Raw genomic sequence first — 14,858 nt, 5'->3', positions numbered from 1 at the left:
AAGGGAAAGAGAGAGAACAAGATAATTGATAAGTCTGCACTCGCTCCTAATAACTCTGTTAGAAGCTTCAATGTTCCACCTTGTATTGAAGTGTATCAAATTGTCGTAACACCCGGAGCACGTAAATTATATTGGAATATCGAATTACTTTCACTAGAATCAATGTCAAAATAGAAAGAAGCGTATCTCTTACATGTATACTTTGATACATATTGCATAGAAAGCACACAGAGAATTGCTCAAGAGAGAGAGAGAGAGATTAGAAAAGTACATTCTCATTCGAAGTATGTCATTTGAAGTGGAGAGAACGGATCACGTTCCAAACAAAATCATCTTCCAACAAAACAAAAAGAAGTTATCAAGATTTAAAAAGAAAAAAAGAGACACGATCGTGCAATATTTCTGCGAGGGTAACGCTCTTCTCGTCAGTCTAATATCTTTTTAAAGCTCGCGTCGCTTAACGTATGAACCAACTTGAATCGTTAGACGTAGTCTAGTACTAATCAATTATGCTACAATCAACGATATGACTCTGACATTCGTACTGTTATTATGATATAATCCTCAGATTCAGAACTGCACTTTGCTCATGAAGAACGTTTCGTTAATGCTGCAAGTTTGCCTAAAGAATGTACTTACTCTCAATCATCCACACGTATTTACATAGCGAAAAGACATATACTTATTTACTTCTTCGCATTGCAAAACGAACGTTTTAATCGTTCTGAAATAGCTAAAGGTCTAAGGTCGTGTATGCAGGCAGTACCGCGATAAGCTAGAGAATATCGCACGAGAAAGCTGTTCAAACTTACTGTGTGTGTTTACTCTTCACTATACATAACATTGAATTTTCTAAATACAACTCTGCTCGATCGTCTATCGACACGTAAATGATTCGGCGCACGAACGACTCTGCGGACCATACTTTTTATACGTCCTTAGTTTATATATATATCAGAAAGCTAATAATTTGTGCGTGATATGTCACAGCACTATAAATGATTCGATAACGGACCAAGGTCCACCATCTCGGCGTCCTCCACGCTATTTGATCCTACCACGTGTTGCCTGTGTTGCTGCTGGAAGTCTAATGACGGACGCAGATGTACGTCCATCGATCTGGGCGAGGAGAAGCCGTGTAGACCGGTTGCCGCGGTGCCGAAACCCGCCGTGTTGTTTAACAGACCTCTACGTGGACTCCTGGCGTTCACGACCTTCGGCTGCGCGTACATCTCTTCTAGAACACTCGGTGCTACGTACGTGAACCCCTGGAATATCATATTCGCGGATTCACTAAGGGTACTCTCGACCGGCGAATCAACCGGCACAGTCGCTGTGAATTGTTCGTCGAATTGCGACGTGTCGTCGGCACTCTTCAGAGATGGCTTAAACGGCGGGTCCAACTTTCGCGCGATAACATCCTGCCAATTGATATGCTTGAAGAAGTTGTGATTCTTGATCTGCTCTGCGTCTTCTGGACTGGATCCCAGTCTCTGGACAACTTGCCTCTTCAAGAGCTTGCGAATCAAATCTCGGGCGTCCGGTGTTAAGTATTGCGGAAGACTCAGTTTTCCTCGTAGGATCTTCTCGATGGTTTTCCTTCTGTCGTCACCAGTGAACGGCGGCATCCCCGTGAGCATATCGAACATCAGAGCACCCAGACTCCACCAATCTACAGCCTTACCGTGGCCACTTCTAGTCAGGATCTCCGGAGCCATGTATTCTATCGTTCCACAGAATGTGTGCGTGACGGTGCCCTCTTGTATGTGCTCCTTGCAGAGACCAAAGTCCGTCAACTTGACATGACCCTCAGCATCTAGCAGAATGTTCTCTGGTTTTAAGTCTCGGTATATAATTCCCTGATTATGAAGATGTTGCAGCGCCAGTATAATCTCAGACAGGTAGAAGCAAGTGGTATCTTCCAGGAAGATACCTTCTCGGTCGAGGTACGTAAAAAGCTCACCACCACACAAATATTCCAGGATCAAGTATAGTTTACCACCAGTTTGGAAAGCGTACATAAGGTTTACGATAAATGGATGTTTCACTGCCTCCAAGATGTTCCTCTCAGCCTTGGTATGGGCAGTATCTTTCTGATTTCTGATAATGGATGCCTTGCGCAATACTTTCATAGCAAAGATACTACCTTTATCCTTGCCAGTGACTTTTCTTACTTGGAAAACCTTTCCGTAGCCACCTTCTCCTAAAATTTTGCACAGCTCAAAGTCCTGCGGACCGGCCTTCTCCTGACCAGGATTTACATTCTGCTCTGACAACTGAACTCTCTCCACATTCTCCGACCTAAAAAATATAACTTATACCTCTGCTTTTTTTTAAATAAAAAGTGAGCTATTTTTTTAAGCGAATTTGGTGCTTACAACCAAAATGCTTACTCTAATATAGCGCTTACAGTCGCGACATGATTGTACTCCTCCTAGAAATGGATCAAAGAAGGACTAAGTATCATTTTTATTATTTTTAAAATCTATTCGGGCAAGGCACACTTTACCTCTCGGTGCTCAATCACGTCATCGTCCGATTCATCCTGATTTGTGGCATCTCCATCGTGTAACTCGATATCGAATACTCCTGCCATCCTAAGTGTCAAACTCACATCGGAGGATTTCTAGACAAGTTAAGGAGAATTTTGTTCAGTCCGTCACGACTGCTTTACTCCAAGTAATGCTGTACGAAGATCCGAGTGACACGAGTTCCGCGGCACACATATGTATGCAAGTAAACATCTCACAGTAAAATCGCGAGAACTTCGGAGGAAGCTTACCTCAAACTTTTACGATCTCACGTGCAGTAAATCAATCGCACGATTAAATACTCCAGGACGACTTCGAAGTTGAAAACTCGATCGTCAAACTTAAGCGCGATGCACGAACCTAACTACATAATCGCAAATACATCCACGAGCTACAAAAGTACAATCCGTGCACGAGATTGATGGAAATTTTCTCAATGAAGAACACAAACGACACGGTGCGACACAGTATTGACACTATAGCTTATCACATGTTCACTCACCAGTCACCGACGAGATATGTATTCTTAAGGCTGGTACTCATTATCCGTTCTTATACAGAGTGTCATATTATGAAAAACACGAGAAGATTGCTGATACCAAACGAAATAACCTTTTTCTTTATGTTAATCGCCCTGCAAGTTATTCGATGAATTAAATTAATCAGAAGAGTTTGCTCGAAGTGACCCTCAGTATAATTAAACCTTGGCTAGGGGAAATCAATTAGATTCTTATTTTGATCATTCTCCCAAAGAAGCGCTCTGTACATACATACTCTCGGAGCAATTTTCCTGACTACAGAGAATATAAAAATTACGCGATTTCTTTCGTAATTTGGCCGTAATCTCGCGTAATCTAAATCGTTAGTTCACTCGAAGACCACTAGGCGTCTCTGTACGTCTCCTATCGACCCTCAATCGCCATATTGCATCCGCTACCATTTGTACGATCGAAATCGAAGACGAGGGCATCGAGATGTGCAAAGCGTTATTGTAAAGTATAACTTAATTAATAAGCATCAGCTAAAATTATGTTGTAATTATTGCGTAGAAAATAATAAGCGGACATTGTGACGGACGTGCTGACGAACGTCGGCGTACAGTTCTTTCGTTGTGTAAGTTTACCGGCTGAATACTGTCTTTTTGTATTTACTGCGCATTGCGTGCAGGTCGGACATATTCGAAAGCCTCCCGGCGTCAGAATATGTATTCAAGATATCCGTATTATAAGTGATATTCCAAGAATTAGTCTAAGAGGTATATCTACGTATAAGGAAAGAGAGAAAGAGAGAGGTTATTTACAGTCTAGGCTGTGTTCGATTTGCACGCTCTCGTACTATCGGCACTTACAAGCTGGTTAATACTGTGAGCGCTCACACCATGATATTATTATGTGATACTACTATATTAATTGATCTGCTTTGAAACGCTTATTTCGTCGAGGAAGTGTAGTAAAAGCGAATGAATGTTTTTATTCAAAGCTCTTTCAGATAAAAAGATAGAAAGTGTTTTGTAGCATTCGCAGTGCTAATTGGATTACAGCCTGAGGATGAGACAAAATGACTAGAAATTGGCGACTAGAAGCTCGTGAAAGTAAAAAAAATACTGATATTTCAATATCCTTCATTTTTATGTGCTTGCAATGTTTGCAATGTTGAAATCAAATTGTTACGTCAATGTGAGTGCTTATTGACCAAAGCAAATGGTTAATGGTTATAATTTATAAATAATGCTAATAAGCATTAACTAAAAGCATAACAGGGCAAAAGTGTGCAAATCGAACGCAGCCCTATATATTACTTCAAATACACTCTAACCTTTAAGTCATTTTATCATCAAAATAAAACAGTGTACGTATCACGTATTTAGGAGAATTAAATTGCAACATTTTCAGTTTTCTTTTTGGTATTATAGGTGAAGAACATCTATAACAATGTCGATTCCACCATATTTGCTGGGCCAAATGCATGGGCCAAATGCATGGGCAATGATGGCCCAGCAACAGTTGGTCGCTGCCCAGCATGCTCAGGCTGCAGCTCACGCACAAGCTGCTCATCATGCTCATATGCAAGCTATAGCCGGACCACCATTACCGCAGATGCCCAAACAACCAGAAATTTTATCTGAGGACAAACTTCAGGAAAAAGGTGACTACCTTTTCAACAATTTTTACTCTGCAACAAACAAATGATAATAATTGCTGTTTTAATTGTTCCAGCGCAAAAATGGCAGCAGTTGCAGTCCAAGCGATTTGCAGAGAAGAGAAAGTTTGGCTTTGTGGATGCTCAGAAGGAGGACATGCCAGCTGAGCATATAAGAAAGATCATTAGAGATCATGGCGATATGAGCAGCCGAAAGTATCGGCATGATAAGCGTGTTTACTTAGGGTAAGTTACGGAGAGACGTGTACTTGATTAATTTGAGATGAGCTGCGGAAAATACAAGTACTGAACTTTATAAGTTTATTTTTGTCACAGGGCATTAAAGTACATGCCACACGCCGTTATGAAGCTTTTGGAGAATATGCCTATGCCATGGGAACAGATAAGGGATGTGAAAGTCTTGTATCATATTACAGGAGCTATTACATTCGTCAATGAAATTCCTTGGGTTATAGAACCCGTGTTCATAGCTCAGTGGGGGTAAGACATAAGAATTACTACTTTGTCTCCGTTTACATGCTGTTAGCTATTTACATAAAAAATTACAACTTCCAGCACTATGTGGATTATGATGAGACGAGAGAAAAGGGATCGCAGACACTTCAAGAGAATGCGGTTTCCACCGTTCGATGATGAGGAACCACCTCTAGATTACGCAGATAACGTTTTAGATGTTGAACCTTTGGAAGCTATACAGATCGAACTTGACTCGGAAGAAGATGAATCTGTTGCATCATGGTTTTATGAGCATAAACCGTTAGTTGGAACAGTGTAAGTTGATGCATATTGGTATTTTATGTGAAAATCGTCTTTATTCATTACTAAATTGTAAGAAAAGAGGCCGAGAATCTGGATCTATTTGTTTTACGTTTTTATTTGATATATTCCGTTGCTTTTTAATGATGAAAAGCGTAGGGGTCCTGAAATCAACTGGACATGTGAGTTGACAACTTGAGCAGCTTTGTATCATTGTCTGAGATTGATTATACGAGCTATCAAGTTGGATAAAATGCTACTCTGAGACAATATTCTTGATATATTATTTACCTGCCGCCCGTAATGTTGAATATAAAAATAATAACAAATTCCAGACACATTAACGGATCTACTTATCGGAGATGGAACCTGACGTTACCACAAATGGCTACCTTGTATCGTTTGGCCAATCAATTGTTGACCGATTTGGTAGATCAAAACTTCTTCTATTTGTTCGATCCGAAGTCATTTTTTACCGCCAAAGCATTAAATATGGCGATTCCTGGAGGGCCGAAATTTGAACCGTTGGTAAAGGATTCAAATGCCGCTGACGAAGATTGGAACGAATTCAATGATATAAATAAGATCATTATTAGACAACCTATCAGGACAGAATACAGGATCGCGTTCCCCTATTTATACAACAACATGCCTCATTTTGTGCATCTTTCATGGTAAGTCACACTATTTATTTAAATTTTTGTTCGATTGCCACACTAAGTTTAAGATTTGTTTGGTAATAAGAAACAATCTTACTAGCAGTGTGGTAGAGAAAATCTAGTGATTGTTATTCGTATCTTTCATGAAGATTATAGAAAGAAACCGCTGATGTCACTTACAAATATTATTTATATACAATTCTTTAAAATAAAAATATATATGTATATTTAGTTTACTCTGGAATGTTATACATATATTAATATATTTATGTTTTATTAGGTATCACGCACCGAATGTTGTGTACATAAAGACTGAGGATCCGGATTTACCTGCATTTTACTTCGATCCTCTAATTAATCCAATTTCTCATAGAAACTCATTGAAGGTAAATTTCTAATTATTAAATTAGCTAAGTCATGTTACTAACTAATGTAATTTAAACTGTATAATTTTTTCACTACTTGATTGTTTTTACAGACAATGGAACCGCAAATTGAAGATGATGAAGATTTTATTTTACCAGGCGAGGTGCAACCTTTCTTGCAAGAGACTCCTCTTTATACTGATAATACAGCTAATGGAATAGCTCTTTTATGGGCACCTAGACCGTTCAACACACGCTCTGGTAGAACAAGAAGGGCCATTGATATCCCATTAGTCAAGTCGTGGTACAGAGAGCACTGTCCACCTGGTCAACCTGTAAAAGTACGAGTCAGTTATCAGAAATTGCTGAAATACTTTGTGCTGAATGCTTTGAAGCACAGGCCACCGAAACCGCAAAAGAAGCGCTACCTGTTTCGCTCCTTCAAGTCGACCAAGTTCTTTCAAACGACGACGATAGATTGGGTGGAAGCCGGTTTGCAGGTGTGTCGCCAGGGATACAATATGTTGAATCTGCTGATACACCGCAAAAATCTCAATTATCTTCATTTGGATTACAATTTCAACTTGAAACCTGTGAAAACGCTTACAACGAAGGAAAGGAAAAAGTCACGGTTCGGTAACGCGTTTCATCTGTGCCGAGAGATTCTTCGTTTGACTAAACTCATTATCGATTCTCACGTTCAGTATCGCCTGAATAACGTGGACGCGTTCCAGCTCGCTGACGGATTGCAATACATCTTCGCACACGTCGGCCAATTGACCGGCATGTACCGATATAAATATAAATTGATGCGACAGATTAGGATGTGCAAGGACTTGAAGCACCTGATCTATTACCGTTTCAATACCGGACCGGTCGGTAAGGGACCCGGGTGCGGATTCTGGGCGCCCGGCTGGCGCGTCTGGTTATTCTTCATGAGAGGCATTACACCGCTGTTGGAGAGATGGTTGGGTAATCTGTTATCGAGACAGTTTGAAGGTCGTCACTCAAAGGGTGTGGCGAAAACTGTAACGAAGCAACGAGTGGAATCGCACTTTGATCTTGAGCTGCGCGCATCTGTTATGCACGATATCGTGGACATGATGCCAGAGGGGATAAAACAGAACAAGGCACGTACGATCCTTCAGCATCTGAGTGAGGCCTGGCGCTGTTGGAAAGCTAACATACCATGGAAAGTACCAGGGCTGCCGATTCCAATCGAAAACATGATACTGCGTTATGTCAAGATGAAGGCTGACTGGTGGACAAATACGGCTCATTATAACCGAGAGAGGATTCGACGCGGCGCCACGGTGGACAAAACTGTGTGCAAAAAGAATCTCGGTCGTTTAACACGTTTGTACTTGAAAGCTGAACAGGAGAGGCAGCACAATTATCTGAAGGATGGTCCGTACATATCACCGGAGGAAGCCGTAGCTATATTTACAACTTCGGTGCATTGGTTAGAATCGCGAAGATTTGCACCAATACCCTTTCCACCCTTGTCCTACAAACACGACACAAAGTTACTTATATTAGCCTTGGAACGTTTAAAAGAAGCCTATAGCGTTAAATCCAGATTAAATCAGAGCCAACGAGAGGAATTGGGCTTGATAGAGCAAGCGTATGACAATCCGCACGAAGCGCTATCCAGGATTAAGCGACATTTGCTTACGCAGAGAGCTTTCAAGGAAGTTAGTATCGAGTTCATGGATCTCTATAGCCACCTGATTCCCGTATACGACGTAGAACCACTCGAGAAGATCACGGACGCCTACTTGGATCAGTATTTATGGTACGAAGCGGATAAGAGGCGATTATTCCCGCCATGGGTGAAGCCGGCCGATACAGAACCGCCGCCGCTTCTGGTCTACAAGTGGTGTCAGGGTATCAACAATCTTCAAGACGTGTGGGACGTAGGCGAGGGTGAATGTAACGTGCTACTCGAATCGAAATTTGAAAAATTATACGAGAAAATCGATCTCACGTTGCTCAACAGATTACTACGTTTAATAGTTGATCATAACATCGCTGATTACATGACGGCAAAGAACAACGTCGTCATCAATTACAAGGATATGAATCACACGAACAGCTACGGCATTATCAGAGGCTTACAATTTGCATCTTTTATCGCACAATATTACGGATTAGTGTTGGATCTGCTGGTTCTAGGTCTTCAACGAGCTAGCGAGATGGCCGGTCCGCCGCAAATGCCGAACGATTTTCTGACCTTCCAAGATGTTGCTTCCGAAACGGCACATCCTATTCGATTGTACTGCCGCTACGTCGACAGAATACACTTGTTTCTACGTTTCTCCGCTGACGAGGCGAAAGATCTTATCCAACGTTACCTTACGGAACATCCTGATCCAAATAACGAGAATATTGTCGGCTACAATAACAAGAAGTGTTGGCCACGGGACGCTCGTATGAGATTGATGAAACACGACGTTAATTTGGGTCGCGCCGTCTTCTGGGACATCAAGAATCGCCTGCCGCGCTCCACTACTACCATCCAGTGGGAGAACAGCTTTGTCAGTGTCTACAGCAAAGATAATCCCAATTTATTATTTAACATGAGTGGTTTCGAATGTAGGATTTTACCCAAATGTAGAACTACCCACGAGGAGTTTACACACCGAGATGGCGTCTGGAATCTGCAAAATGAGATAACAAAGGAAAGAACGGCGCAATGCTTCTTACGCGTCGATGATGAAAGTTTGCAGCGCTTCCACAATCGGGTCAGGCAAATTCTCATGGCTTCAGGTTCAACCACGTTTACGAAGATTGTGAACAAGTGGAATACCGCGCTGATCGGTCTGATGACTTATTTCAGAGAGGCCGTAGTGAACACGCAAGAGTTGCTAGACCTGTTGGTGAAGTGCGAGAACAAGATTCAAACACGTATCAAAATTGGTTTGAATTCTAAGATGCCCTCACGTTTCCCACCCGTTGTTTTTTATACGCCGAAGGAGCTAGGTGGTCTGGGAATGTTATCGATGGGTCACGTACTGATACCGCAATCTGACTTGAGATGGTCTAAACAAACCGACGTAGGTATCACTCACTTCCGTTCGGGTATGAGTCACGATGAAGATCAACTGATTCCAAATTTATACCGTTATATACAACCCTGGGAATCAGAATTTATTGATTCTCAACGCGTTTGGGCTGAGTATGCTTTGAAACGACAAGAGGCTAATGCTCAGAATCGCAGACTCACTCTAGAAGACCTGGAAGATAGCTGGGATCGCGGTATTCCCAGAATAAACACGCTATTTCAGAAAGACAGGCATACGTTGGCTTACGATAAAGGCTGGCGCATTCGCACGGAATTCAAACAATATCAAGTGTTGAAGCAGAATCCGTTCTGGTGGACTCATCAACGCCACGATGGCAAATTGTGGAACCTTAACAACTATCGAACCGACATGATTCAGGCACTTGGTGGTGTTGAAGGCATTCTCGAACATACTCTTTTCAAAGGTACTTACTTCCCAACATGGGAAGGTCTCTTTTGGGAGAAAGCGTCCGGCTTCGAGGAATCTATGAAATATAAAAAGCTGACGAATGCGCAACGCTCTGGTCTCAATCAAATTCCTAATCGTCGGTTCACTTTGTGGTGGTCACCGACTATCAACCGTGCGAATGTCTACGTTGGTTTCCAAGTACAGCTCGATTTAACGGGAATATTTATGCACGGTAAAATACCTACCTTGAAGATCTCGCTGATTCAAATATTCCGTGCTCACTTGTGGCAGAAAGTGCATGAATCTATTGTAATGGATCTCTGTCAGGTATTCGATCAAGAACTGGACGCGCTGGAAATCGAGACTGTGCAAAAGGAAACGATACATCCGCGAAAGTCCTACAAGATGAACTCCTCATGCGCTGACATTCTGCTATTTTCTGCCTATAAATGGAACGTGTCCCGACCATCGCTCCTTGCTGATTCCAAGGACGTAATGGACAATACGACTACACAAAAATATTGGATCGACGTTCAATTGAGATGGGGCGATTATGATTCGCACGATATTGAACGATATGCTCGCGCCAAGTTCTTGGATTACACCACTGACAACATGTCGATTTATCCATCGCCCACTGGTCTCTTGATAGCTATCGATTTAGCGTATAATCTGCATAGTGCTTATGGCAACTGGTTCCCTGGCTGTAAGCCGCTCATACAGCAAGCCATGGCGAAGATCATGAAAGCAAATCCCGCCTTGTACGTGTTACGCGAACGTATTCGCAAAGCATTGCAGCTGTACTCGTCCGAACCCACGGAACCTTATCTCTCCTCACAGAATTACGGTGAACTCTTTTCCAATCAGATAATATGGTTTGTCGATGATACAAACGTATATCGCGTGACTATTCACAAAACCTTCGAGGGCAATTTGACGACGAAGCCAATCAATGGAGCAATCTTTATCTTCAACCCACGCACGGGACAACTTTTCCTGAAGATCATTCATACCTCTGTGTGGGCGGGTCAGAAGCGTCTTGGCCAGTTGGCCAAATGGAAAACCGCCGAAGAAGTCGCTGCGTTAATTCGTTCTCTACCAGTGGAGGAACAACCGAAACAGATTATCGTCACTAGAAAGGGCATGTTGGATCCATTGGAAGTGCACTTACTGGACTTCCCTAACATAGTCATCAAGGGATCTGAATTGCAGTTACCATTTCAGGCGTGTCTTAAAGTGGAGAAGTTCGGCGATCTGATATTAAAAGCGACCGAGCCGCAGATGGTACTGTTCAATCTTTATGACGATTGGTTGAAGACTATCTCGTCTTACACTGCATTCTCGCGATTGATATTAATTCTACGCGCTCTACACGTCAATACCGAGAGAACAAAAGTCGTTTTGAAGCCTGATAAGACGACTATCACCGAGCCGCATCATATATGGCCATCGTTGATGGATGATGAATGGATCAAGGTGGAAGTGCAGCTGAAAGATTTAATCTTGGCGGATTACGGCAAGAAGAACAATGTCAATGTCGCGTCGCTCACGCAATCTGAGATTCGTGATATCATTCTTGGTATGGAAATCAGTGCTCCGTCCGCCCAACGTCAACAGATTGCCGAGATCGAGAAGCAGACCAAGGAACAGAGCCAACTCACTGCTACGACCACGCGAACAGTGAACAAACACGGCGATGAGATTATTACCGCAACCACGTCCAATTACGAGACGCAAACTTTCAGCTCGAAAACTGAGTGGCGAGTACGCGCTATTTCTGCAACGAATCTCCATCTCAGAACGAATCACATCTATGTCTCTTCTGATGATATCAAGGAAACCGGTTATACTTACATCTTACCGAAGAATGTGCTGAAAAAGTTTGTCACGATTTCTGATTTACGAGCGCAAATCGCCGGCTACCTGTATGGTATTAGTCCACCCGATAATCCTCAGGTATTATTCACATATACATATGTATTAACTATTAGATATATAAGATGCAAATATTTTATTATCTCTCGATATCTCTCTACATTTAAAATAGCAATGTTAAGCTTTAAATACATATATTTTAAATATGTTTTATATTAATTTTGATATCGTTTTATGATAATAGGTGAAAGAAATCAGGTGTATCGTGATGGCGCCACAATGGGGAACACATCAGACTGTGCATTTACCGAATACATTACCAAATCATCAATATTTAAAGGAGATGGAGCCGTTGGGATGGATACACACACAGCCCAATGAGCTTCCGCAGCTCTCGCCGCAAGACATATCCACTCACGCGCGAGTTATGGCGGAGAATTCCATCTGGGATGGCGAGAAAACCATCGTCATCACTTGCAGTTTTACGCCTGGTTCCTGTTCCCTCACGGCGTACAAACTTACACCAAGCGGTTTCGAATGGGGCAAACAAAACACTGACAAGGGTAACAATCCGAAGGGTTATCTACCCAGTCACTATGAAAAGGTACAAATGCTTCTGTCCGACCGTTTCCTCGGTTTCTTCATGGTGCCCAGTCAAGGCTCGTGGAACTACAATTTTATGGGCGTGAGGCACGACCCCAACATGAAGTACGAGCTACAATTAGCAAATCCAAAAGAGTTTTATCATGAAGTACACAGGCCGGCCCATTTCCTCAATTTTTCGAGTTTGGAAGATGGCGAGGGTGTTGGAGCTGATCGGGAGGACATGTTTGCGTAAACTGAAATCTTTATGTAGTATATGTACCAGTATTTGATTAACGATTTATAGATGCGCTACACGCAAATAAACGCAAAAATACTTTAATAAAATGCTGTAATACTGTAAAATGCTGTTTATTTTTAATTCTTTATCGAATTATACGTAAATAATCACAAATACACGCTTGTAATTGTAATATAAACAAGTATTAGGTATTGTTTAACGATTGCAACACAGAGAAGTAAATTCTATTTTTGATTTCTCACAGAATTTCGTAAAAATTTTGATTACTTACTTTTTTATATTTTAATGTTCTAGATGTACATGAAATGCAGACATAATATTATAAAAATCTCATTTCCAGCACGTAAAAAAACAATTAATTAAATTCTGATATTAAAATAAGTATACAGTTATGATAATAATATAATCAGGAAAAAAGGAAAAACAAGTGTTTTACATTTATATAAAACAATTTAAATACTAATTACACTCGAGCTCAATTTACGCGGAGGTTCCGTTCTCCAAGAATATCGTGTAAATAAAATTCAATACATAGAGACATGAAAACATGAGTAAATTATGGTGAATATTTGTATTCCAATCTAATAAATAAAAAGATTCTTAAAACTTAATTCGCTTATATATGAATCCGTCTAAATAGAATTCGCATAAATTATACGATACAAAATAAAGAAATGAAACACAAATTAGACAATTATGTACACATTCTTTACGTAGTAATGAAATAAACAAAATTTTTAATAAAAAATTGGATATATTGATTTTCACTTGTACTCGAATGTTGTTCAACGAAATTTAAATATTTTTTATCCATTCGATTGTAATACTATTGCGTAATGGATCAATCGATATCGATTTTTAACTATCTTGTACACAAAGTCCTTTTGTATACAAACATTTTTAACGTTATGTACAGTGTTATGTCCTAGTCAAGTCAAGGTAAAATGTACTGAATTCTAATGGGAAAATATGCTAACGTGAATTTCAAATTCCCGACTTCGCATAAATGAACGCGTATGCATAGCCAGATCATCAATAGCGTTTAGTACAATGTCATTAATTTGCAATTATTCTATAAGAAATATTCTTCATTTAACAAAAATAACATAAATATTGTACATGATTTAAATTCATTTGTTTATAGTCACTTTATATTAAGCTAAACCAAATATTGTAATTTCTATCAATGTGCATTAATCGGCAACAATTATCTTCAACTGTTTAATAATCTCCGTGAGTCTCAAGCTATTGCAGAAGTGTAACGTTTCGCATCAATCTCCATTCGGCATCTTCTGTACCATCATGTCCAATGCTGTGTCCTCCAATTTGTTGCGCTTCACCTGTGAACTATCCACACACACGAGAAACATCAGCGAGCCGTTATTTCACATTTCATAACTTGTACAAACATGGATCAAAATAAATACGAGGTGTTTGCAAAAGGACGTAAGGACACAAATAGATAGCAACTGAGTAATTCCTTCCCCTTAAATTACTGTTTAGATTTGAAGTGTTGGCAGTACTCGATCATACCCGGTCGATGGTTGACAATTCCGAATTAAGTGTCACGATTGAAGATGGCCTCGTCCAATATTGATAGAGTTGAGCTTCGCCAACGCATTTTGTATTACCATGAGCAAAGCAAGAGTCCTGTAGAAACTACAAGACGGATTTGGGGAGAGTATGGAAGGAATGTTCTGCCTTTTAGTGTCTGTAAAATGTGGTTTAACAAGTTTGAGTCGCGTAAATATAATCTCAAATCAAGTGATGCAACTAGAAGCGAACTGAAAGCATTGCTCAACGAAAACTCGTCACTATCACCAAAGCAGCTTGCATGGAAACTTGGCATTTCTCCAAGAACAGTATGGCAGCATTTGAAAGTATTAAAAGAGAACCGGCAGATAGAAAGACAAGTTACAACTAGAAACAAAGTGGAAGCATTGTACAAGGAGAACCCGTCCCAAACACACCAGGAGATCGCAGACAGGATCTTAGAATTTGTCGACAAGCAGTATCGAAACATATGAAAAACCTAATAAATAACGGGCAGAAAAAGATAAGGTACACGTGGAAGCGAAGTGGAAGCATTGTATAAAAAGGACCCGTCCCAAACACAACAGAAGATTGCAGAGCGGCTTGGAATTGCTCAGACAACAGTATCGTATCATTTGAAAGGAATAAAAGAGAACCGGAGA

The 14,858-nt window shown here is 40.7% G+C and overlaps 3 protein-coding genes across 7 annotated transcripts; 2 read left to right on the top strand and 1 right to left on the bottom strand.

Moving 5' to 3' along the window:
* Nucleotides 1–25: 25 nt before the first annotated feature.
* Nucleotides 26–3,372, bottom strand: LOC105274673 (ribosomal protein S6 kinase beta-1). Of its 4 annotated transcripts, none has more exons than XM_011330983.3 (5): nt 3,235–3,372; nt 2,783–3,165; nt 2,510–2,626; nt 2,394–2,434; nt 26–2,301 (listed from the first exon to the last, which is right to left on the bottom strand). In XM_011330983.3, the coding sequence occupies exons 3-5, from the start codon at nt 2,594–2,596 to the stop codon at nt 993–995; spliced, it is 1,437 nt and encodes a 478-aa protein (XP_011329285.1). In that variant the 5' UTR covers nt 2,597–2,626; nt 2,783–3,165; nt 3,235–3,372; the 3' UTR covers nt 26–992. The 4 variants fall into 4 exon arrangements, with proteins under 4 accessions (XP_011329285.1, XP_011329284.1, XP_011329287.1 ...); XM_011330982.3 differs by having other exon boundaries at nt 2,783–2,922; nt 3,034–3,315; XM_011330985.3 differs by having other exon boundaries at nt 3,034–3,316.
* Nucleotides 3,373–3,496: 124 nt separating this feature from the next.
* LOC105274674 (pre-mRNA-processing-splicing factor 8) lies at nt 3,497–12,767 on the top strand. 2 transcript variants are annotated; one of them, XM_011330986.3, is made up of 9 exons: nt 3,497–3,644; nt 4,444–4,676; nt 4,748–4,916; nt 5,007–5,171; nt 5,247–5,462; nt 5,783–6,121; nt 6,387–6,492; nt 6,585–11,900; nt 12,064–12,767. In XM_011330986.3, exons 2-9 carry the CDS (start codon nt 4,463–4,465, stop codon nt 12,655–12,657), a joined length of 7,119 nt encoding a protein of 2,372 aa, XP_011329288.1. In that variant the 5' UTR covers nt 3,497–3,644; nt 4,444–4,462; the 3' UTR covers nt 12,658–12,767. The 2 variants fall into 2 exon arrangements, with proteins under 2 accessions (XP_011329288.1, XP_011329289.1); XM_011330987.3 differs by having other exon boundaries at nt 3,516–3,786.
* Nucleotides 12,768–14,240: 1,473 nt separating this feature from the next.
* Nucleotides 14,241–14,690, top strand: LOC113562956. Its single transcript, XM_026973808.1, has one exon. It carries the CDS (start codon nt 14,241–14,243, stop codon nt 14,688–14,690), a length of 450 nt encoding a protein of 149 aa, XP_026829609.1.
* The last annotated feature ends 168 nt before the right edge of the window (nt 14,691–14,858 follow it).

This window comes from Ooceraea biroi, chromosome 11, assembly GCF_003672135.1.
Source record: "Ooceraea biroi isolate clonal line C1 chromosome 11, Obir_v5.4, whole genome shotgun sequence".
In the NCBI taxonomy this organism is placed as follows: Eukaryota; Metazoa; Arthropoda; class Insecta; order Hymenoptera; family Formicidae; genus Ooceraea; species Ooceraea biroi.
The sequence above is the reverse complement of the archived record's forward strand: the minus strand, read 5'-3'. Positions and strand labels throughout refer to the sequence as shown.